This window comes from Saccostrea cucullata, unplaced genomic scaffold (genome assembly GCF_032062105.1).
Source record: "Saccostrea cucullata isolate Sc308-1 unplaced genomic scaffold, CSIRO_AGI_Scuc_v1 ctg1165, whole genome shotgun sequence".
NCBI lineage: Eukaryota > Metazoa > Mollusca > Bivalvia > Ostreida > Ostreidae > Saccostrea > Saccostrea cuccullata.
This window is the reverse complement of record NW_026920569.1, coordinates 141,252-164,002: the sequence shown is the minus strand read 5'-3', so window position 1 is coordinate 164,002 and position 22,751 is coordinate 141,252. Positions and strand designations below refer to the sequence as shown.

The 22,751-nt window shown below is 34.8% G+C and overlaps 2 protein-coding genes across 2 annotated transcripts in view; one reads left to right on the top strand and one right to left on the bottom strand.

The window, feature by feature from the left end:
• Window positions 1-22,345, top strand: part of LOC134251297 (transcription elongation factor SPT6-like) — a 30,240-nt gene extending 7,895 nt beyond the window's left edge. The window contains 23 exon segments of the mRNA XM_062733698.1: window positions 272-401; window positions 563-713; window positions 839-934; window positions 1,044-1,142; window positions 1,635-1,778; window positions 2,549-2,791; window positions 3,133-3,372; window positions 3,543-3,680; window positions 4,008-4,303; window positions 5,486-5,693; window positions 6,054-6,201; window positions 6,457-6,605; window positions 6,838-6,978; window positions 7,453-7,559; window positions 7,940-8,028; window positions 8,998-9,113; window positions 17,634-17,756; window positions 17,929-18,089; window positions 18,320-18,510; window positions 18,868-18,936; window positions 19,283-19,449; window positions 20,752-20,911; window positions 21,584-22,345. Of these exon segments, the coding sequence (XP_062589682.1) occupies window positions 272-401; window positions 563-713; window positions 839-934; window positions 1,044-1,142; window positions 1,635-1,778; window positions 2,549-2,791; window positions 3,133-3,372; window positions 3,543-3,680; window positions 4,008-4,303; window positions 5,486-5,693; window positions 6,054-6,201; window positions 6,457-6,605; window positions 6,838-6,978; window positions 7,453-7,559; window positions 7,940-8,028; window positions 8,998-9,113; window positions 17,634-17,756; window positions 17,929-18,089; window positions 18,320-18,510; window positions 18,868-18,936; window positions 19,283-19,449; window positions 20,752-20,911; window positions 21,584-21,813 (3,596 nt within the window). The 3' untranslated portion in view covers window positions 21,814-22,345.
• Window positions 10,017-12,988, bottom strand: LOC134251186 (uncharacterized). The gene is made up of 3 exons (XM_062733571.1): window positions 12,978-12,988; window positions 11,224-11,943; window positions 10,017-10,050 (listed from the first exon to the last, which is right to left on the bottom strand). Exon 2 carries the CDS (start codon window positions 11,937-11,939, stop codon window positions 11,409-11,411), a length of 531 nt encoding a protein of 176 aa, XP_062589555.1. The 5' UTR covers window positions 11,940-11,943; window positions 12,978-12,988; the 3' UTR covers window positions 10,017-10,050; window positions 11,224-11,408.
• Window positions 22,346-22,751: the final 406 nt, after the last annotated feature.

The following is a 22,751-nucleotide window of genomic DNA, read 5'->3' as shown; positions in this document are numbered from 1 at the left end:
GAAAAAAAAATAGGTCAGTTATAAAAACAACTAGGTTAGTGATACAAATAGGACAATTAAACAACTAGGTCAAATTATAGTAATAATCAGCTTTAGCCAAACTAGGTCAACTGCACAATGGGGTCAGCTATGCAACTAGATCAGTCACAAGCTAGGTTAATCAAATAAGTCAGTAGACCCACACCTTGTTATCTTACTAATCATATTCAGCATAAAAGAAATAATTGTATATGACATTGGATTAGTTGATGTGAGTTTGTTTCCTCTATAGATGATATTGCTGAGAAGTTTGGATTGACTCCTGAACAGTTTGGGGAGAATTTACGAGATAACTACCAGAGACATGACGTTGAACAGTATCCCATAGAACCATTGGAGCTGGCAAAGGAAAAAATCTGTGGGTACGTACCAAGTCCCTCTAGAGGGAAGCAAGTCCCAGTGAATCATATACATACATTGTACATCTTATTTAATGATTCTTAATCTAGTTTATTGTAGGTTTGAACTTTTTCATAGGATTTTGCTTTCAGTCAATCAATTTGTCTATCTTTTACCATCACAGGCAGTTTCCCACGGAGGAGGAAGTGTTACTAGGGGCACGTCACATGGTTGCTATGCAGATTTCCCATGATCCCACAGTTAGACAGGTTGTTAGACAGGCTTACTATGAGAGAGCCAAGGTCACAGTACGACCAACGAAGAAAGGAATGAAGGTATCATATACTCAATTAATTACAAATAATAAATTTTTGCTACCAATGAATGTAGGATATTTACCTATTATTTTAACCCCTTTCTGTTTTTGTGATTCATGAATGTTAATGGTTTTTTCCTTCAGGAAATTGATGAGTCTCATGGCTGCTACAGTATGAAGTATCTCAAAAACAAACCTGTACGAGATCTCAAGGACGAACAGTATCTCAAGTTAACCATGGTAAGCTATAGTCAAAGAAAAGTATTATGTGACCAATAGTTGAATTTGTAAAGCATACATGTATCTGTGAGAACCATTAATCCTGGACATGTTTCCATGGTGATTGTAGGCAGAAGAGGATCGCCTTTTGACCATGACCTTCAGTATTGATGAGGAATCGGAGAACACACAGACTTACTTTGAAGAAATCAGACAGCTTTACTACAGGGTCAGTTGAAAGCTTATATTTACATCCACTGAATATTTTCTCCTTTATTTCTTCTGAAAACCACTTACCTTCATCAGCCTATTAACACCAAACTAGATAGAACCAGTTATTCAAGGCTACCTTATGAAAGATTTTTATGCTGTGGGCTCTTTCATCACATACATAGATGTACAGATCAATAACACCATATTTTACATGTTTTAATTTGTTTATTCCCATACAGCTCATTGTACAGCAAAATTTGTTTAGTATGAACATGAATATTGCGAATTCACAGATATAGCAACGTTGTCTTGGATCCCCAGCTATATAAATTTAACGAATTTTTTATATGGATATAATGAATTACGGATATAGTGAAGTAATTTTATAGGTCCCAGTGACTTGGTTATAATTGAGTTTTACTGTACCTTGTTTATATTACAGGATGAGTTTAGTCACCTTGTCATGTTTTGTTTAATCCTATACAGCTCATTGTACCTTGTGTTACAGGATGAGTTTAGCCACCTTGTCCAGCAGTGGAACTTACAGAGGACTCAGGCTCTCGAGCGAGCCCTCACTAAACTCCTGTATCCTCAGATGGAGAAGGAACTGCGAGCCAAACTGTTAGCCGAGGCCAAGGACGGCATTGTCAAGGTAACTTACTGACCTCACCAATTAGTGAGAGCCAAACTGTTAGCCGAGGCCAAGGACGGCATTGTCAAGGTAACTTACTGACCTCACCAATTAGTGAGAGCCAAACTGTTAGCCGAGGCCAAGGACGGCATTGTCAAGGTAACTTATATCACCAATTAGTGAGAGCCAAACTGTTAGCCGAGGCCAAGGACGGCATTGTCAAGGTAACTTACTGACCTCACCAATTTTTGAGAGCCAAACTGTTAAGGCCAAGGATGGCATTTTCAAGGTAACTTACTGACCTCACCAATTAGTGAGAGCCAAACTGTTAGCCAAGGCCAAGGACGGCATTGTCAAGGTAACTTACTGACCTTACGAATAAGTTCAATTTCACTTTTACTGCCTTGGAAAGTTAGTAGTTATCAGCATTTTGTAGTTTTGGGTTATTTCAGTGAGACAATTTGTTTTAAGCATGTTAAGGTGGAAGATATTTAGGGGCATATGGTTTTTGGTGCAACCATCTGTCCTTAGACTTAAAAAACTTAACCTTGGAGTTTGACCTATATTTGAAAAATTTTAACCTCGGCAATAAGCTGCTTTACATGGGCATCAGTATTGTACAAACACATTTTGTTTAAGAATACAATTTTAGCCAGGATTAAAAACTTCTAAAGAGTACAGAAGGATCAGCGATGATGGCGCTTGTTCATGTTTAAGAATGTGCATTTTATGAACGTGTATGCTACTTCCAAATTTTTGACATTGTTTAAAACATTTTTCCGTTGGTATAGGCCTGCTGCAGAAAGCTTTATAACTGGCTGAAGGTTGCTCCATATCAGGCCGACCAGCAACTGGAGGACAATAACTATGAGGACGAAGGTCTGCGTGTCCTGGGGATCGGATACTCCACGGATCGCGACACCGCATCCTTTGGGGTACTGATTGACCCCGAGGGTCAGGTGACTGATTTCCTCCGACTGGAGTACCTTTGTATGAAGAAGAATGCCTTCAGAGAGGTGGATCGCAAGGGAAAGGTGGGTGTGGTAATGTTCAGTAGATTATTGTTAATGATTTTTAATTCATGAGAACTTTATATTTGCATGATTAAGCGAGACAGTGTGCTTGCAAAAATTTCATTCTCTTGTATATTTATTTAGTATTCCTTAAGATTATATGGAGCAATAACCACAATCCATGGAGATTTTGTCTTGCTAATAAAAAATATATAACAATCCTGCAAAATTGAGGTGTCTCGAAAATTTAGTGATCAACAGTATTGAGATCATTGTGATACGCATTATTAAAGCTGAATTAGACCAGTGTTTATATAAATGTCATAGTTAGATGAGAGTTTTGAAATTTAACTTGATTTCAGGAAAGTGATCTTGCTAAGCTGAAGGAGTTTATCTCGACTAAGAAGCCCCATGTGGTCGCCGTGACGGCAGAATCTAATAATGCTCTGCGGATAATTGAGGACATCCAGCGGATAATCCAAGAACTGACGGAGGAGGTGGAAATGCCGGCCATCAATGTGGAGTTAGTGGATAACGAGGTCGGACCCATAGCAACACATGTAGTTATACGCTAACAGTTAGAAAACTCCAACAAAGGACATGTAAGGCTACCATAGCAATATTATTAACCTTTTATATTTATGCTAACATCTATCAGAAATCTAAATTTGTGCTAAGCAAGTCATATACAGTATGGGATACCTCTGTTCTATATGTACATGTAGGTTTCATTTTATTACGATATTATGTATTTGTTTTTATTTTATGACAGAGTGACTTCCGTGAGTACCCTGTAGTTCTTCGTCATGCAATCTCCATCGCTCGTCGTCTACAAGATCCGCTGATTGAGTTCGCTCAGCTGTGCAATCCTGATGAAGACATTCTCTGTCTAAAGTACCATCCCTTCCAGGTTAGTGAAAGATCAGAAAAAAGTTTTAATTCAAAATTCAATTCATAAACTCAGAATCAATCATAAAGAAATGCATTTTTTATAGGATTTCTTTTCACATGAGTATTTAGATCTAGGACAATAAAAATCTCCATTTATACTTTTATTTTTATTGTACAATGTAGTTTATATTGTAGTAATCATATTTTTAGATTTTTTGCTGCTGTCTGATAGTTTCATCTTGTAGACAGCAAACAATTGTTTTTAAAATGAACATGCAAAAGAAATATGTTGTTATTAAAATTATTTGTTGATAATTTGTTAATAATTTTATATTTTTGATCACAGGATCAGATTCCTAAGGATGTGTTACTGAACGCGCTGACCCTGGAGTTTGTAAATCGTGTGAATGAAGTGGGCGTGGACATTAATCGGGCACTGGCTCACTCCCACACGGCACCCCTCGTACAATTCGTGTGTGGCCTGGGGCCTAGAAAGGGGACTCATCTGCTAAAAATCCTCAAACAAAATAACATTCGCCTCGAAAACAGAACTCAGCTTGTAACTCTGTGTCACATGGGGCCTAAAGTGTTCATTAATTGTGCTGGATTCATTAAGATTGATACATACAGCCTGATGGACAGGTAAGAGTTATAAACAAGGAATTGGGAAATTATCATGATCATTAAGGAAATACGCAATGTAGTTTGAACTTTATTGTGTTTTTCCCTGAAGTTGAAGATTTCCAATACTTGAAGGAACTATGTACTACGTTTTAATGTTTATATACGCTGTTGCACACTTCTTCTGAAACAAGTTTGGATAATCAAAATATGGAAAATATATGCTTTAGTTTTTGTCTATTTTTGTTTGAATTTTAAAAGAATTTTCATCAATTGATATCTTTTCAAAACCCCTTGTAATGCATGCTGATTTTTTGTCTTCGAACATTTGATGACACTATAATCTTAAGTTAAGAATATCTTCAAAAATTATCAGTAGATAATGTACGTTGCATATGTCCTTAAATGGCAACAAAAACAGAAGACGTGTACTGTTCCTATCTTTTTTGGGCCATAACTTTGTTTCATTGCTGATGTAGTGAAAAGAACTTTATTCGGTAATAACCAATATTTGCCCCCCAAATCAAACTTTGACAGAGATATATTTAATTATGTTCTTAAACAGGGGAATATATGCTGACTTCAAAGCACTGAATATTTTCATAGGCAATGACGTCATATGTTTGAAATGATGTCACGAAAGTGACGCAAATTTAACATTTCCATGATTTCTATAGAAAATGTATAAATTACGTCGATATTTTGAGAAAAAGTCAAGAGCGCAGGTTTGATCAGGCTCATTATTTTGATATACTGTGAAGAATGATAATATCAATAAAATATGTAAATATTGTTCCTGAGCAAACTTGCGCTCTATAAAGTTTAAAGCTAAAACTGTTGAAATTTTGTTCATTTTGTCCTCTTTCTGAAAAATGATATTAAATCGGACTAGTTTGTGACGTCATTAAGACAAAAATTGTCAATAAACTACTTTGAAACTTTAATATGTTCTGTAATTTATATTTCTCATACAATTTATAAAATTAAGCATATTTCAAGAATTTTTCAAAATTTGACTTTTGTGGGGGCAAAGTTATGCAATCTACCGCATATAGATCTTTGTTGATATAAACTCAAATCTGTTGATTCATTTAACGTTTTAGTGTTTGACTTCAGATACTGTAAATAAATAAAAGTTGATTTACAGTAGTTGATTTAACCAATATGTTGCATCATATTTATATTTGGCTCTCCTTGCTACAGCACAGACTCGTATGTTGAGGTACTGGACGGTTCTCGTGTCCACCCTGAGACGTACGAGTGGGCTCGTAAGATGGCGGTGGACGCTCTGGAATATGACGATACAGCAGAGGACGCTAATCCTGCGGGGGCACTGGAGGAAATTCTGGAGAGCCCCGAGAGATTGAGGGACCTCGACTTAGACGCCTTCGCTGAGGAACTAGAGAGACAGGTAAGAGAGGCCTCGACTTAGACGCCTTTGCTGAGGAACTAGAGAGACAGGTAGAATGTCAGAAAATTAAGGAGTCGGAACAGACTGTTTTATCTAGATAGACGATACATATCTATTTTAAATTTCATTGAATATTTTAATGTTGGACCTTTTAGGGTTAATTTTTAGTGAAACGTGTATAAAGTCAATACTGGAAGTTTGTCAAATTTAGGAGAGATAATGATTTAGTATTGAACTATTTAAGATACGATAATTGTAGGTCATACAATTTGTCGTCAATTTTAGACAAGGACAAGATTGAATAGTAATACATGCATTTTGTATCTTGAATCCATGCGATTAGATTTTGGACTTTTACAGGGGTATGGAGATAAACACATCACCCTGTACGACATTAGAGCTGAGCTGAATCATCGCTATAAAGATCTCCGAACCCCCTACAGGTCACCGCTAAACGAGGAGAGATTTAACATGATCACCAAGGAAACACCAGAGACCTTCTATGTCGGTATGTGTTCCATTAACAAACGAAAATTTTCTTGTCTATTTTAATGATATGACATAACTAGGACAGTTCACACATTTTTAGTCCCCTTCGGAGAAGCCAGAGGGAACTACATGTATATGTTTCTTCCTTTCCTTGCCTATCTGTCTGTCACTCTAACTCCCTTGGTTTTCCATAAAAACAAAATCTTTGGGCTTTATATTTTACAAGTTAGATCTTGTTTGAAATTTGACAATTTTGTTTTATTTTGCTTTACAGGCAAACTGGTGTTAGGTAAGGTAATCGGAATCGCTCATCGTCGTCCGCGAGGCGAACAGCTGGATCAGGCTAATCCGGTGAGGAACGATGAGACGGGCCTCTGGCAGTGTCCGTTCTGTAACCGTAGTGACTTCCCCGAGCTCAGCGAGGTTTGTTACTTTCTTATGAATTTCAAAATACATGTAACTTTTTCTTCTTGACCTTTGACCCTGTCTGACCTTAATCTTAAATGTAGTACAGATGAAATATTTCTTTTCTCTTCTTAATTATTCTGAAATATTGTCATGACCTTGATAGCAAGTTAAACCTATTTATTTACTAAGTTGGACAGAAATTTATTTTAGATTATATAAATGTGACCTTATTGATTTATCTGCGAAGGTGTGGAGTCACTTTGATGCTGGGAGCTGTCCTGGATCCGCTGTAGGGGTGAAGATCATACTAGATAATGGAGTCAGTGGGTTCTTACACACCAAAAACATCAGTGATAAACATATCAAGAGTCCCGAGGAAAGGGTCAAGGTAAGTCAAGGTCACTGTAACATTACAGGAGCAATCTGTTACAGGGAATCAGTGACAAACATATCAAGAGTCCCGAGGAAAGGGTCAAGGTAGGTCAAGTCAAGGTCACTGTAAAACTGTAAAATTACAATCTGTCACAGGAAATCACTGATAAACATATCAAGAATCCTGAGGAAAGGGCCAAGGTAGGTCAAGTCAAGGTCACTGTAGAGTTACATAAATCCAGTTACTCTGACATGCTATTACGGAACTTACAAGAAAGTGATTTTTCATTCCCCCATAGTTTAAAGCATTATAAACTGAATGGATATTATAAATTACCTTCATAATAAATTATTCGTCTTTAGCGCTGCACTTTAAGCATGTTTAACTGCATAGGTCAATGTTACTGTAGAATTATTTTAGTTCTTTGTAGTGTGATTTAAGTGTCGATTTTATGGTTGATATTCATTATATCATTGATATTTTTTTTAGCCTGGGATGACTATACACTGTCGGATCACTAAGATCGACATTGATCGATTCCAGGTGGACTTGACGAGTAAATCTTCAGATCTGATGGACTCCGATAACCACTGGAGGTGAGCATGCTCAGAACTACATCCTTAAAATAGATCTGTCTCAGTCAGAAACAGATGTTTGTCTTATATAGTAAACTTGTCAATCTTATCAGTGTTCACAAGATACATTGGTTTTCATATGCTTTAACATATTAGCTCTTTGAGGAAGAGACTTTGCTTTTTACAAAAATACCATGTTGGAGATTTATTATATGTCATGCAATTAAAGAGGAAGCAATTTGAGTTACCGGTAAATGTAGACCTAATGACTTAATGCTTCTCTGCTGCTGTCTGTATTACCTTGTTATGCCTGCCTCTGTAAATCTACACTTGTTGATATGGAGACTCATAGAGCAATGAGATGGTGTAATGTTTCTGAGTATTTGATGTCTTTCCTTCAGACCGCCTAAAGATCTGTATTACGACCAGGAGCAGGAAGATAAGGATAAGGAGAAGGAGGAAGAGAAAGTCAAACACAAGGCCAGACAAAGTAGGTCATGTTACTAATTATAGTATCAAACACAACCAGACAGAATAGGTCATGTTACTATTTATAGTAAACACAAATCAAGACAGTAGGTCATGTTACTATTTATAGTATCAAACAAAGCTAGACAGAGTAGGACATGTTACTATTTATAGTTCAAACACAAGGCCAGACAGAGGTCATGTTACTAATTATAGCCAGACAGAGTTATACTATACTATTTATAGTATCAAACAAGGCCAGACAGAGTAGGTTATGTTACTATTTATAGTACATGTATCAAACACAAAGCAAGACAGAGTAGGTCATGTTACTATTTAAAGTAAACACACACAAACCTAGACAGAGAAGGGTAATGTTACTTTCATACATGTAGTATTAAGCACAAAGCCAGACTGCTATTATTCACAAATTCAGTAGGTCATGATACAATTTAAAGAAATTGATATCATGATATTCAGTATTTAGTATTCCACATGGTTCTTTCATCATTGCAATTTCATATACCGTATAAGTAGAATTTTTAGCGAGGATTTAATTTTGGCATTATTAGCGAAGGTACCAAGATCGCTAAAATTTCATATCGTTAATTATTAATGTTGGTTTATTTGTAATAGGTTCTTTAGTGAGCATTTTAAAAATCGCTAAAATTACATCTCGCTAAAAATAAATTACCAATTTTTAAGGTTAAATCGCTAAATTTGCGTCTCGCTAAAATTTCCACTTATACGGTATTCAGCCAAAGGAAAATTGATCTGAGGTACATTATATTGGTACTAAATTTGATTTCATTGATCAAGATAAATCTGGCATCACCTAGTAATAAAAAATATTCATTAATTCGATTTGGTGAAATTTGCAGTAAGTTTCTGGAAAGAGAATAGACACAAAACCAAAGATTTTGGAAATCGGATTCTTTGTGTTATATTTGTTTTGGCCATGGATACCTAACTTATTTTCTTTATTTGACAGCGTACGTAAAGAGAGTCATAGCTCACCCCTCCTTCCACAATGTGGGGTACAGGGAATGTGAGAAACTTCTAGAAAACATGGATCAAGGGGAGGCAATCATCAGACCCAGCAGTAAGGTAAGAGTTATCTTTCCTTTTACAGTAAAACACAGTTGTAACAAACATGTTTCTATGAATTTAAGCTTACAGCAAAGTGAATTTCAATCCCTGTGGTTTTTAAAGATATTATTATCTTAATGGATTTAACGAATCAAGTTTATAACAAATCAAAATTTCACACCCCTTGCACTTTGCTGTAAGTGTGTTTAAATGTGTTAAGTTTGATTTTCTGTTGTTCTGACATCTTTGGGTTCTAGTTTGAGATATGAGCAAAAAGACAATGTCTAATGCTAAAATTTCCACATATACGGTACTATCTCCTATATCAACAATGGGATATACACTTCATCTGACTGCTTTATTGTCACAGGTATCAGCATGTAATGTCAGTACGCATTAGTGCTGGTTAGGGGTGAAACATACTGTATAAATTTGTCTCGATATGGTTATTTTCGATAGAAAGTAACAAAATTGTTTTATTCATTTCTTTTACTAAATCTAGTCACATAATTTACATGCAAAATGACTAGAACAAATTGGTTAGAATAATAATATTGTTAAATATATTAATATAATATATTTTACAAGTTATGTAGCATACATCCGTCTACATAGGTGTTTACCCTTAGAGCTACTGAACTGAGCTTTTCATAAGAAGGGAAAATTATGAGTAAAATATAAAGCAAGAGCATTAATTATCTTTGTCAGTGTAGCAGCATTGTGTCCACGACTCATGTTAAATTCAGTGGCATGAAACAAGTTATTAAGTAATTAGAGCAACCTTAGCGCTAGTTATTTGCTCATGATGTTTATAAATAGCTACAGATAATTCACCTTACGAGGTGTACATACATAGCTGCAGAGCACTTCATAAAGTGAACGATATTGTCCAAAATCAGAAGTCAGTGACTGGTTTATGAAATAAATAGAAAAATATTTCTTTAATCATGTTAATCTTCAACACATACAAATTCAGCAGAACAATGTGTTTAAATGTGTTAACATTGTATCTTTTTTACTGTTACATGCTGACATCTTTGGGTTTTTTTTTTATTTTACTGAATTTTTTTATACACAAAAATGAAATGGTTGAATTACAAAATTTTACCATTGTACGGTGCCTTTCTTTTTGTTTGGGCTATCAACAATGGGATATACACTTCATCTTACATCAGGGGTGTGCAATTTAAAAAAATCAAGTACTAGCCCACAGGCTTGTAACAGCAATAAAATATACATTACTAGCCCAAAGTTAAAAGTGACCAGTCCAAATATAGGAGCAAAAAATTGTAAAAACTTTTATTGTAAAAAGTTCATTGTTGAGAAAGTCAGGGTCCTAAGCCATTCCTTTTAAAGTTGAAGTTTAAAAATTTTAAGAAATTATCTTTTCTTTTCATTTCTTATTATTAAATGCTAGTCACATAATTTACATGCAAAATGATTTCATTTTTATTTCAAACAAATTGATATACAATTTAACCACATAACATTGTTATCATATATTAATATAATATATTGTGTGGTAGTACAAGTTATGTAGCATTATTTCCATTAAATTATTTATTTAACATAAAGTTAACTTACTTCTTTACGTAATTTCTTTATCTTCGTATTCGATTTGTTTATTCATAAGAAGGAGAAAATTTTTTATTTTGAGACTTTTCAACTTCTAAATTTATATCAAATCACATTAGCATTTTATTTCATCTTTGTCAGTGTAGCAGCATTGTGTTCTGCTTTTCATATACAATTGTTAAACTTATGTTTAAATTTATTATCAGTGGCATGAAACAAGTTATTAAGTAATTAGAGCAACCTATATAAAATAAAACACAACGCGCAAAACTTAAACATTATTTGCTCATGATGTTTATAAATAGCTACAGTCTTTTGATAATTCACCTTATTGCAAAATGGATAAGATTAAAGTGATTTACATACATAGCTGCAGAAATAGCAAAACAGTGAGTGAAAATACTGTTTGTGTTTCTCATAAAGTAATTTTTATTTTTACTAACCACAAAAACGTTAGATATTGTCCAAAATCAGGTAAGTTACAGTGACTGGTTTATGAAAATAAATAGAAAAATATTTCTTTCAATTTCGATTTTAATCTAAAAGTTAACACATACAAATTCAGCAGAACAATAAATAAAGATTCATACAATCATTGCTCTATGCACATTGTCTCTCAGTCAGTGTCACTTGAACGCTTGATTGAACTCAATCTGAGGTGCACATCAGAAAATGCTTTGATCAAGAAGAAGGCATCATTAATTTTCTGAATTCTATATAAATATAGAATGGCCTAGATCATTTCAGTAGGTGTACATATATAGCTACAGAGCAGCCTAGAATAACAGACTGAGCCAGGAACTTAAACACAGCTATACAGTGATTGACAGACTTATTGTGTCTCTCTGAGATTACACAGCAGTATAGACACTGCCCCACCCCCCGGAAAATCAGCTCCACCAAGGCCCAGGCAGCCTTAACAAACTGAACCCAGTGTATCAGGCTTTGTTGATGTATAGCCACCACCAGAGCCAAGGAAATCTGGGGCACATCTTCCACCCACGTGGTTACCATGGAAACTGTGTCTGCGTAGAGACAGGGGCCACGCTCTTTATAAACTTCAAACCCGAGGTTGATCATCTCGAAGATGAGGACGATCGTACCGAGCACACAGAAGCCGAGGCTGATCCAGGGAAGGTGGAGGTTTTGTGTGACGTATTCGTCGTCTGTCTGGTGGAGCTGGATATAGAAGATCCAATCAAACGCCAGGTCTGCAGCCTCAATCAGGAAAACCAGGGTCATCAGGGTGAACTGTCGGCAGTTAGCCATCTTACTGAAAAAATCAACAATTTACAATCAGTGTTATTGTAGGAGAAATGAGATGTTACTCTGTCCATCTCCACTTCAACACCTACCCAGTAATGTAAAAGCTATAACCCTATATCATGTAAACTTGACAAGCAAGTGTGAAGGACTACATGTATTTGATATCATAGGCAACAGATACATGTAGGTAAAAGAAGACAAACTAAATAGTTTTGCTCATTTTACCAAAAGCTTGATATGGGCAAATTGCTGGCCCCTCTGTTTATGATTGAGGTTGACTTAAAATGTTACTCTCTTAGTAAATGTAAGATTGGAGATGCAGGGGCCTATAGTAACTGTTCTTGGCCCAGATCATCTGTCTCATTTTACAACCATGGCCATAAATTTTGAATAGTTGGTGCCTAGGCTTCCATATATCACTTGTGCATTCCTTGTGACAAAGTCTTTCTTTGGCATTGTTATTTTGACTTTATAACCTTATTCTTTGAGTTAGACCTACTTCAGAAAGACTAATCTTGGCCAAGAGCTGCCGAGGGGGGGGGGGGGGCAAGAGTGTTCAACACATGTAATGATGTTTTGTTTGTCAGGTTATAAATTCAGTGTTAGTTAGAGGCTTGGAAGCAGTTTTGTTAGTACATGTATCACAACGAATACTACAAGACTTAAGTTATATTACCTGCCCTACGAAGAAGGATTGCAGTAGAAAAAAAATTAATAGCTCTAGAGATAAGTTATAACAGTCATGTTAGAGTAAGAAAAAAGTAGGTCAATCTACCCTCCCGTGTAACACTCAATGTACACAGAAAAAAATATTAAGATTGTGTAGACTAGTGGTATGCTGGATTATTATGTGTTAGCCATGACTAAGTGAGCACAAGTGTTGTGGAATGCTTTTAAATCATTTTTACCTAATTATGAAAGCATGAACAGATAATTTACCAAGAGAGGCAGAGAAATAATGCAACAAAGTTATATTGGCTATTCCAGTGGCTTAAAATTATTAACATGGTGATAAAATGATTAGATTTACTGGATACTTACTTGGTTTTACTTGGTTACTCTGTGTTTATATATCCAGGCTCACTACAGATTTCTGTTTATCTGTCATATCTGATTCTGTAAACACACGCTCTCCTAGAACTCCTAAACTCTCCAGAAATCAGAAAAATCAACCCTAATGCCACTGACAGTCACTGATTTATAAATAATGTCAGGAAGGTCATGATTACTCAAGTGTAACATACAGGTGTAAATTACAGGTGTGTTATCTGTTAAGGTATTTATATACACACTGGGTCTTCATCATGTAATGTTTTTAATCATTTAGATAAAAATGTTACCAGTGTCACATACTCTATCTTTATGCAGACTTGGTTTTTGTCTGAGTAAGACAAACTTTTACTAATATATATATCAATTGTACTGTACAGTTAACAGGTCTGGACGATTTCTAAATATGGAAGTCAAGAACGATAACCGAAAGTTGCTATAAATGTACATCAAGTACACGTAATTATTTTTCTATCCAATCAGACAACAGCATTTTTACACACCCCAAAACATATTTTAAAAGAACAAAAAGATAACACGTGCTTTTGTTTTTTTCCTCAAAAAGATTTTTTTAACAAAAAATCTGTAGAAGTAAGATGAAAACTTTTGAAGAATAAGGTATTCCCCACATTTTTACCGTGAACAACCTTGACATTTTTATCTCAGTAAAGAAAAAAAAAATTATGCACGATAAAATGTAATCATTTACAGAGGTATAGATCGCACCAGCAAGTTTTTATCAAGTTCAATTATAACATTTACCAGAATATATTATATGATGGTAAATATAATTTTGCTTAGCCGTCCGATTTTCATCGATAATGCTTAAATTCCATGTTTATAGATCAACTCACACAAGTGTTTATCGTATGGAGTATACACATATAGTTTTGCATTATCACGGGTTTCATGAGTGCCGAAGACTTAGCTAAGCAGACTTTAAATGGGCATAAGGAAAGGCGTTTAACGTAGATCATTATACATGAATAAAATCTTACCTCGCATATCAGAAACTGCATGGACTACTAGTATTCTGTAATAAACACTCAAAAATAAAAAAGACTGTTATCTTTTCGATACGATTTTTTATGTCAGGCTCTAAAAACTGAAAATTTACCGTATTTATATCAATTTTTTAACGTAAGTAAACTTTTGGGATTAATGCTAACTCCTATAGAAAGATTTTTTTTATCCCACTTAAAACGTATTCCAAGCTTTCAAGTCGTGTTTGTTCACGGTAGAATTGTCATAAATATTATATTATTCCCAAATGCGCATAAAGTTTACAAAAAGTTTATTCTAAAAAAATCTTTTGAGCAAAAAACTTAAAACCACGTGTTTTATTTATTTTCTCATATATATATTGGTCAAAGGATTGTTTATTCTGTGTATTAATAGCAATTCACGGTTATCGTTCTTGACTTCCTTATTTAGAAATCGTCCAGACCTGGTTAATATTTATAAAGTACACTGTATTTATTCAAGTACAATAGATATGAAATTTTAAAAATTGATCCAGAAAACAAACTTTTGCATTATAACGATAAATATAAAGAACAACGAGAATGCAGTATATGTTTTATCTCTTTTATTTCAAATTTTCGAATTGCAAATTATGCAATGAGTCACAGAATAAGTTACAATGTTTAGAGTATTTACAACACAAGGTGAACATATTACTGGCTTGACCTCTTGACTCTCCAGTTTTAACTTTAACATCTTAACTAAATAATTTTCTAACTGTATAGACTGAAGTTGTCATTATGTAGTTCCACCAAGATAAAAATAGCACATCCCAGGATGATGATGCCCCCCGCTAAACTGAATCCACTGATTCCAACCTGCCGCTTCATCTCACGTAGATGTTTCTTTCTGTGTATGTAGAAGATGGTCATAATAATTCTGACACCGACTTCGAAAATTGAGAAGCCGGCCTTGGCGTACTGGACCAGGGTTATAACCTCTGACATGTACACGGCGACAATCGTGGCGAGAACGATCTGAGAAACATCCTCAAGCCAAGTGGACAACATGGACGCCATATCCAGGTAGACACAAGGTTTATCCAGGAATACTTCTCTATACAAGTTAACAAGCTCCAAAATGAAAAAGATTGTCCCAACGATGGCGAAAGCTAGAATGCTCCACAGCACACCGGGGTAGTCTTTGAAGAAGGTACTTTCTGATTGCACTGACTCAATGAAGAAATCCCAGTCCAGGCACAGATCGGGGACTTCTAATGTGAGAAAAATCAACACCAGCCAACATTTTCTACACGACATCTTGTCACTTGTTTGTCCTGTGAAAGAAAAAAGGCAGAAATGCCAACTGGTTAAAATTCACATGTGTTTTTATCTAATTGTTAGACAATATATAATCTAATATATAGGATAAATTGTTTCTTTTCAAGGCATGAAGATCGCATTAATTTCTGCACTATGTTCTCATCTAAGTACTAGAATGTTAAGAATAGAGTTGAAATTAAATGAATTGGAATTTTCTTTTTTTTTTTTTTTTTTTTTTTTTTTTTTTTTTTTTTTTTTTGATAAAACATTATTTGATCTTTTGTAAAACAGGGCAGAGGACCTTTTTTTATACCAAATTTTGATAAATCTGTTTGGTTATAGTAAAGAAGAGAGTGGCAGTTTATAATGTCTGAAAATTTTATGATTTTACTTTTAATGATTTAAAAATGTTTTTCAAACAAACCCAAAAGCCCCACCAATATTAACAAATGCAAGATAAAACTTACCAGTTAAGTAATGTTTCACAGCACAGGGTAATAAGTTTACCAATGGGTAAGAATCTATATATATATGGATAAATTATTTCCCAGGACTGATATTTAAAGGGATGGTTATTTATAGGGACTTGTCATGTGCAATAAAAACTTGCAGCAAACTAAGGAATGCACCACATCTATTTTTATAGTTTTATTGTATATAAAGAGGTCTTGGATTGGAAAGTCTGCATGTTTTTCAAGAAATAAGTAATTATTGGAAAATCCAGTGCGATCTGATGTTGGGTAAACTGCATGTTACAGTAGAAATATAAATAGAATGGAAATTCCTGATTAAAAAAAGATTTTTTTGTTGATGTTAGATTCGATATTTTCAAAAAACCTGTGTTATTGTGAGAAGGCATGTATTGGATGATGCAAGTAAAGCCTCAAAACCTTTTTCAATCTTTTGTAAAAGAAAATTATTTTGACTGGTCCATTAGACATAAAATAAAATCAATAAAATGCAATACTTCAGTTGCCTTAATTCAGACTATGAGTAGAATAGACTGTAAAAAAAAGATTTACCACCAACTTTAATGATAAATCAACATTAATGTTATTTATATTTTTACGGTACTTTGCTTTTATATGAACATAAATGAACTAAAGTCTAGTATTTCAATTCTGTATATGTAAATAAAAGTTCATATCAAATTTCACCATACATTTTATATTAACAATGACAAGTGTTTTTCTTTTATTATGTCCTGTAGTGTAGGAGATATATTCCTCTAGCCTGCCACTGTGCTTGCATGTACAGCAAGCTGCAGTATATGCCATAAAATAAGCTTGTAGTGAAGTGCAAGGGATAAACCAATTAGCTTCATCATAAACATAATCTGTTAAAGAAATATGCATGTTAACTCTAGATTCCCACCTACATTTTGCAACCATTCAATATAAATGGCAATTTTTCAATATATTCTTTATTTAATACAAAGAACAGTTCAATGGAAATTGATGAATTGTCAGAATACCTGGAACCAGAGCTAAATAGTAAATTAGCTATACTTCTAGCTCTTGAAAAAGGGGGGTATAGGAAAATTTCCATTGAAATCAGACTTTCAGGCATCACCATATTTTGAAATAGTCTTGGATATGATTAAATGTTCCTTATATCTTTTCTTATGTTTTAGGCAAATAAATAAAACATAAGTATATTAATAAAATATAATGTATCAATTGTAAATTGCTTTGGAATTGGTGGAAAACAAGCATTTTTGTCGTTTTTTGTCAAAAAGCTTTGGTATGAATTTGTGAAATAGCAGCCCATATTACCTGTGAAAAGGAATTTTTGTGACATGGAGGCGTGGGGGGGATGTTTTAAAAATAATTTCCATTTTCTGTACAGTTGATTTCTATAGTAAAAAAAAAAATGTTTTGCCAAATTTTTAGATTTATCTCTCTTTGTTTTCCCAAATAAGTAATGTCTTTTGAAAGTCCATATAATTATCTATAAAAAAAAAATAGCAAAACTTCATGGAATTTGTTAACTTTTGAAAATTAACTGGGAGGTAGCCGGGAGAACAATGCTATCGTTCGCAGTTCTTTGTTAACTCAGGTACATTTAAAAATGTTGGGGAATGAAAATCACTTCACTGTAGACATGAATTTATTTTGACTTCATTATAAATGCGTTTTACTGTAAATCTCAGAAAAAATCATAATGATTTTAGCCTTTAAAGGGATACCTGTATCATGAAAATGCATAACAATTCTAAGCCGACATTTGAACTGAATTTCAATTTCACAGAAGGATTTTATTTAGAACAGTCACTAATTATCTGTAGCGGCTGTCATTTTATGTCAGGCTACTTTCTTTAGTTAAGATAAATTTGTCCTAAATTTTCCTCCTCCATTTTCAGGGTTCGGACCACCTGACCGTGACATGGAAGGTGGCGGACGGAATCATGCAGCACATCGACGTCCGAGAGGAGGGCAAGGAGAACGCCTTCAGTCTGGGGAGCTCCCTCTTCATAGGAAATGAGGTACTAGTTCAGTACAGATATAAATAAGTTAAGGGCTTCAATACTAATGTGTTTGTCTTATTATCAAAATGTATGTAAAGGATTTTGATACATAAAGCATCAGAACAAGCACAGTTAATAAGTTTGTTTCTTATTCTTACTATTTTAATGTTTGTGATGTTATAAATTGTAGGAATTTGAAGACTTGGATGAAATCATTGCGCGCCACATTCAGCCAATGGCAGCGTTCGCTCGGGACGTGATGAACTTTAAGTATTACAAGGACATGGATAACTCAAAACGCGACGTTCTGGAGAAATGTCTTCTGGAGGAAAAGAAAAAAGGACCATCAAGGTACAGGAAACCAACATGGATTGCATGATATTTCTAGACACCACCAATGGGTCAAAGTCTGAATACAAATTAGAAGAAATTTTCAGAAACATTATACTATATCTTAGATGTACAAAACTTTCTTCAAGATTTCAATATATTAGACAAGCTTTCAAACCACCTAACCATCCTATAGATAATATGTCATCTTTTTATCACTTTAACTGGTGTTGAATTGCCGCTTTCTTTAGAATTCCGTACTTCCTGTCCTTGACGAAGCAGTACCCCGGGAAGATTCTCCTGTCCTACATGCCGCGTATAAAGGCTCGGCACGAGTACATCTCCATCACACCTGACGGGCTCCGTTACAGACAACAGAACTTCCACTCCCTCAACTCACTGATGCGCTGGTTCAAAGAACATTTCAGGGATCCCATTCCAGGTAATACTTCATTATGGCATCACATCCCAGAAGATATTATTCATCTCAGGAGCTCTATCTTAAATAGAATTTGAACATGTTTACATCATGTACCCAATTCCAGGGGTATACTGACCATTTCAGTGACTTTATTCTGTTTTAATTTGTACATGTACATCTCTTTAAGTCTAATCTCTATACTTATATTGTACATGTATGTTATAGGCAACTTTTCAGCTCCCATGCTGTTTAGAGAAAGGTTTTCCTATCAGTGTTTTATTTCCTTTTCAATGTAGAATTGTAAGCTGATTCAGATTGTTCACAAGTGACCTTATTTCCTAAGTTTTCAGATACTCAGAATTATATGTATTTTGACAGGTACCCCCGCCAGTGCACGAACCCCTGTACCGGGCTCAAACTTTGCTACACCCAGCATCAATTTACAGGGTAGGTAGAATGTTAAAATGACTGATGTAGAAGTAGACATACTTAGGTAATTTTATGCAGAGAATTCAAAGAAAAACTGTAAAAAAAGAAAAATTAACAGTATTTGCAGTGGATTAAGATCTAATATAAGGCTACTCTGATAGAAGAGATACTAATTAACTTTTTTTCCATTTAGAATTGTTAATTAGATTTCATATTGTATAAAAATTTTGCACTGCAAGGTTTGCTAAAGTTGTTCACATTTCAGTCATAATTTAGATTTATTTTTGAAATAAACTCATGAATTTAAAAGTATAAAATTTTATTGCCGAACCTGGTTAATATGTGGTTACTTTTTATTTTTCAGGTGTGGATGCAGCAACAATCCAGAGAGCTGCTGCAGGGTTGCCTAGCAACATCTACAACACACTGGCCCAGGTAGCTAGTGCCACCCCCCGCGTAGCAAGAATGACCCCTGGGGTCACACCGGGTGCCACTCCACAAGTCGCTGGAAACTTTAACAACTTTAATGTGGTAGGTTTTTTTTAAAAGGATATACAGTGGAGCCTCATTTATCCGGACGCTTTGGTTCCCTGTCAATTTGTCCGGATATGTGAAGCGTCCGGATACCTGAATCACCAGTTTAACACGACAAAGTAACGTAAAAAAATTCTGTGCCAATAAAAAATCGTCCGGATACTGAAGCATCCGGATATCTGAAGGTTCACTGTAATATTTAAATTAGCATTTATTTGAATGAAGATTTAACAACTTTAATGTGATAGGTTTTTTTAAGGATTTATTCATTTATTTAATACTTTTAGAAATTAGAATTTAAGTGAATAAGATTGTCTGTTCCTCAAGTTGTGAAAAGAAAAAACGTGGTTAAGATTTTTCAAGTGATCAAGTGATTACTAAGATGTCCATGAATTTGCAGAATATGTTTTAACATGTTTTGTCTCAGGTGACTATTTTAATGAAGTAAAATACCATGAAAGGAAATGTTGAAAATTGCAAATCATGCTGAACTAATGCATATTTATATCAACATTAGAAAATAATTATTAATTAATTAGAAATTGATCATGCATTAATTCATGTAGATTGCTTTCATTTATTTTGTTTTACTGCATCCTACTACATGTATTAGGAAAAGTCCTAAAATATCAAATCATGGTTATTTTTAAAAAATATGAGTGGAAACAGCAATGTTTGTGCAGTAATTATGTTGTAGCCAATGGGGTCCCCTATGATATATTTTTACAATAAGCGCTATAATTGTTTTGTAGCCAATGGGAACCCCTATGATATATCTGTACAATAACCGCTGTAATTATGTTGTAGCCAATGGGAACCCCTATGATATATTTGTACGATAACCGCTGTAATTATGTTGTAGCCAATGGGAACCCCTATGATATATCTGTACAATAACCTGGAAATTATGTTGTAGCCAGTGGGAACCCCTATGATATATTTGTACAATAACCGCTGTAATTATGTTGTAGCCAATGGGAACCCCTATGATATATCTGTACAATAACTGCTGTAATTATGTTGTAGCCATTGGGAACCCCTATGATATATTTGTTCAATAACCGCTGTAATTATGTTGTAGCCAATGGGAACCCTATGATATATCTGTACAATAACCGCTATAATTATGTTGTAGCCAATGGGAACCCCTATGATATATTTGTACAATAACTGCTATAATTATGTTGTAACCAATGGGAACCCCTATGATATATTTGTACAATAACCACTGTAATTATGTTGTAGCCAATGGGAACCCTATGATATATCTGTACAATAACTGCTATATTTGTGTTGTAGCCAATGGGAACCCCTATGATGACCCCAATGATGACCCCATCTCATCCCATGACAACGCCTGCCAACCAGCCCGCCCAGACCCCCTCATACAGACCGACCCCCCGGGCAGCAACCACCCCTGCTTGGCCAGGGGCAACACCCAAAGCCACACCCAGAATTGGTAAGTTGTTTTAAACACTATGTCTCAATGGATTTCACAAGATACCATAAACCAGTATAGATTGGAATCAAATTTTGTAGCAAAATATTATACTTCAAAACATTGAAAATTTAACATGTTATTCATTTATATTCTGTGATTTAGCTTGGGTTACATTATAAATGATTCTGTACCAGTCACTGTCCTGCTTTACAAACAGTTGTCTCGGATTCTTATAAATATATACAGATATTTTGTGGTTCTTTTAAAAGTCTTATATAATAATAAATTCTGAATGGGAGATGTCCAATATATTTGAAATATCTCTTTTAAATTTTAAGTTTCTTTTTATTATTTTACAGTCTTTTTCCTGTATATATTTATGGGTCATTATTATATAAATGGTACCTGTTTTGGAGGGTAACAGTTGAAATTGACACCTTAAGGAAAACCATTGTCAACCGACGCTTAACAGAGGTTGACAATGGTTTTCCAGAGGTGTCAATTGCAACTGTTACTCTCCAAAAGAGGCACCATTTATTTTATCATATTGAATGTGCTAATGATTTAGGATTCAGGAAGAAAAATTGTCGATCGTCTTTATGTTCACATTTAGAAAGGCTTCAAATTCAAAAGCAAATAAGTAAATGATTCATTGTGTGTTATACTTATTTACCTGTTTCTACCTGCCAGGTTCCACCACCCCCCAGCATCAGGGACAGACCCCCAGGGGTGGACCCAGCACAGCGGGCATGGACTGGGCCAAGGCTGCCCAGATGTGGGCAAAGCGGTCGGGCTCCACCAAACCCGGCACACCGAGACACGGACAGAGTCCCCGGGGGGTGAGACCCTCCCCGAGGCCCAGCCCTAGACACGAGGGGTACACGGCGGGGGATTCCACGCCTCTGTTTGACGAACGATGATCCTCAACAGGAAAATGTACATATGAGAAAAAAACTCAGATAAATCTGAATATGGAGAAAAACTCATAAAGGAAAATCATCAACAGTAAAATCTGATCACAAAAACTCAGACAGGAGAAAAATCATCAACAGTTGAGATTGCGAGTCTTTACTCTTTTTTTATGTAAGAGATCGTTACTCTGTAAGTTATCTGAGAGTGCTGTTTAAGATTATCTCTTGTGACACTCAGTGTTTTGTCTTAAAGGAAAGTTTGATTTCTTAAATCATTGACTGGAGATCGTTCTTACTGTAATTTTGTATTTTGTTGTTGTGAGAGAACTGTAGAAATACATGTAACAGATCTTAATGCCATGATGTTGACTGCGTGTCAGTCATTGCCTCGGGATTTAATCCAGGAATAATTGCCTGTTAATGTGCTAAGAGCAGGAACAGATTAAAACTTTTGGCTTCTTTTGTACAAAATATCCATTTTTATATAAAAAAAATGTGCATTACTTCTGTGAGATCAATAAATACATTTGATAAAATACAAGGCATTGTTGTACATACACAGGTATATACTGTGGGATACATGAGGTGGTTCTTCGCTTTCTTAATCTATCTAGAGTTTGGAGTGACTGGGTTGATATTCTGGTCCATAGCATTTCCTGCCATGACATTCTGTGCTCTGAACAGGATATAAATGCACCTCCTTAAATATCAGCAACTTTTTACATTTGGATACACCTATATCATTAGCTGCAATAATGTAGCCCTCTCCGATTTTTTTATCTGAAGTTTTCTTGCGAAAGTTGCGAATCATTTATTTAGCATTATTTTTATAGAGATTGTTTCCTTGGTCACGAAAAATATAATCATCCCTGATCAATTTCAAACTGTCGAATATAAGATGACACAAATAATAGTTGGTTTAGAGTAACTACTTCTAAATCTTTTTC

Coding starts and splice junctions, on each gene's coding strand:
- LOC134251186 (XM_062733571.1), bottom strand. CDS start 11,939: ATGGCTAACTGCCGACAGTTCACCCTGATGACCCTGGTTTTCCTGATT.